Source organism: Nematolebias whitei, chromosome 4 (genome assembly GCF_014905685.2).
Source record: "Nematolebias whitei isolate Nwh7 chromosome 4, NemWhi1, whole genome shotgun sequence".
NCBI lineage: Eukaryota > Metazoa > Chordata > Actinopteri > Cyprinodontiformes > Rivulidae > Nematolebias > Nematolebias whitei.
Window position 1 is genome coordinate 20,862,122 of NC_056501.1, and position 2,628 is coordinate 20,864,749.

At 37.5% G+C, this 2,628-nt stretch overlaps 2 protein-coding genes across 2 annotated transcripts in view; one reads left to right on the plus strand and one right to left on the minus strand.

The window, feature by feature from the left end:
* The window catches only part of LOC119408730 (protocadherin alpha-7-like), a 5,138-nt gene extending 4,703 nt beyond the window's left edge, over positions 1-435 (plus strand). The window contains exon 3 of the mRNA XM_037675570.1: positions 412-435. Coding sequence (XP_037531498.1) covers positions 412-435 — 24 coding nt within the window. The remainder of the gene's footprint in view (positions 1-411) is intronic.
* A 2,148-nt stretch (positions 436-2,583) lies between these two features.
* The window catches only part of LOC119408735 (protocadherin beta-15-like), a 13,301-nt gene continuing 13,256 nt past the window's right edge, over positions 2,584-2,628 (minus strand). The window contains exon 3 of the mRNA XM_037675575.1: positions 2,584-2,606. Coding sequence (XP_037531503.1) covers positions 2,584-2,606 — 23 coding nt within the window. The remainder of the gene's footprint in view (positions 2,607-2,628) is intronic.

Consider the following 2,628-nt stretch of genomic DNA (forward strand, 5'->3'; position numbering starts at 1 on the left):
CGGAGCTCCAGAATCTGTGGCCACAACTTGGAACTGGAAAGTTTTCAGACTTTCAAAGTCAAAACTTTTGAGCGCAGTTATTTGTCCATTTTCTGAATGAATGTTAAGAAATGGCGCCATATCTCTCTGAACTCCTTCACTTTTCATAATTCTATAAGATATTGCTGCATTTTCATTTAAATCTTTATCAGTAGCACTTATAGTAAATATGCACACGCCCGCAGTATTTTTTTCCACTAAGTAAAGTTCGTAGGGATCCTTACTGAAAACTGGCTTGTTATCGTTCACATCTGACACCTGAATGCTTAAAGTTTTAACTTTAGAAAGCTGAGGCTCCCCACAGTCAGTGGCAGTAACTGTAATATCGTAATGTGACACAGTTTCTCGATCTAAACGCCCCTTTGTGACCAGAGAAAACATGTTTTCCTCAACTGATGGAGTCAAATCAAATGGAACATCTTCTGAAATTTTACAAATTACTTTACCATTAAGACCCGAATCTCTGTCTGTGACACTTATTAGTGCTGTAACAGTGCCGGGTTTTGAATCCTCTGGGATTTGGTTAGACAAGGATGTTATCTCAATGTCTGGTTCGTTATCATTCACGTCTTTTATTTTAATCACAACTCTGCTTTGGGTTGTCCATGGTGGCTGGCCTTTATCTGAAGCCTGCATATCTAGCCTGTAAAGCTCTTTCTCCTCATAATCTACTTTCCCTTTGACTCGAATTTCTCCAGTGATGCTGTCTAATTCAAAAACTTCATGCATTTTTTTCTCTTGTATTTTTCCAAAGCTGTACTCAATTTCGCCATTTGAGCCTTCATCTAAATCTGTTGCGTTTAATTTGATCACAAGAGTTCCTATTGTGACATTCTCATTCAATAACACACTATATACATCCTTGCTGAACACAGGTCGATTATCATTTACATCTAAAACATTGATGGTCAGATTAAGAGTTCCAGATTTAAATGGGGTCCCTCCATCCAAAGCAGTTAAAACTAATTGATGCTCTGCTCTCTGCTCTCTGTCCAAAGGCTTTTTTAACACTAAAAAGGGCCTTTTGTCTTCTTCATTCTCTCTGATTTCAATATTAAAATGATCATTTTGATTTAATCTATAAAATCGAACTGACTGTGCACCAACATCAGGATCTCTGGCTGCATGGATCTGGAATAGAGTGCCCGGAGGACTGTTTTCTGCTATTTCCAAACGCTGCTCGCTTTCTGGGAAGGTGGGCGAGTGGTCGTTAACGTCAGTGATTTCTACACCGACATGATGTATTTCCAGAGGATTTTCAACAACGATTTTCAGGTTTATCAGACAAACCTTTGTTCCATCGCAGAGCTCCTCGCGGTCCGCATTTTGCGCAACGGACAGCACGCCATTGTTCTGACTTAACGCGAACAGAGCGTGATGTGGGCCAGAAACAATGCGAAAACGTCTGCTTGTCAAAGTGCCGATGTCGAGACCTAAATCCTTGGCAACGTTTCCCACAGGAGATCCAAACTGGACGTGTTCAGGAATGGAGTATTTCAACTGAGCCAAAATCCGATCCATAAAGCACAGCAGCGCAAACCCGGAGAACACGCAGCAGCTCAGTGTGCGTCTTTGTCTCCGCTCTGCCATTCCGAAACAAATATCTAAAGTCTTTTTTTTAGCAAATATCACCACAAAACGGAGTATGAAACTATTACATTAGCCTAAATACTGTAAGGCACTTCCAATAAGGAGGACGTTTAATGCGTAAAAATATAGCTCTTCATCTTGTAGGGCATGAATCCTGCGATGTGTATTCCATCAGAACACGAGCTCCTCTAACATTAAAAAGGCAGGGCATGTACATAAAATAAGCCTCAAAATCATCGGCTATGTCATACTGACACCAAGTGGCAATGAGAACAAGAAACGAAATGAAAACGGAGATTTTGACTTCATGTATTACTCTGATCATTAAACGCCTTTTCTGATTAAAAATAAATAAATAAAAATATTTTCATTAAAACAAATCCGAATTAGTCAACTAGAAGCTGGAAATGTGTTTATTAAAACCACAAGCAATATGCACATTATTAATGAAAAATGAGAATATTTAACGGTTATGTAAGTGGCCTGTATTCCATGCCATTATTTTTAAGAATACAAATCTGTTATTCAAACCATATGTACACTGCTCAAAGATCAAATGTGAAAAAAGGTAAATAATAGTAAGCTTGGAATGAAAACTTTGTTCTTAAAAAAAAAAAAAAAAAAAAAAAAAAACACTATTGTCGACCCAACCAGAAATGTTCATAATACTGTTTGCGTTAGAGCAGGAATGTGTTTTAACCTCCTCTTCTGCAACATGTATGTAGAAGAAGAATATAGATTGCTTAATATCAACTGGATGAAAGAGTGACATACTTTGTGTAAAATTGTGTGAATATATTTTTACCTGTATTAAAGTATTTTTAAATTAATCAAAATACATTCCTAAGTTATAGCACAAAACAAAATAAAGCTGACAAAAAAAGACAATTTCAGCACCATGGACAACGTCTCGGTGAATAACCACTTAAAATAGCCATTTAATAAGAAATCTTCTTACCTCCTCAGATGTTTTCCTCCTGTCAGGTAAGACCAGAGTGT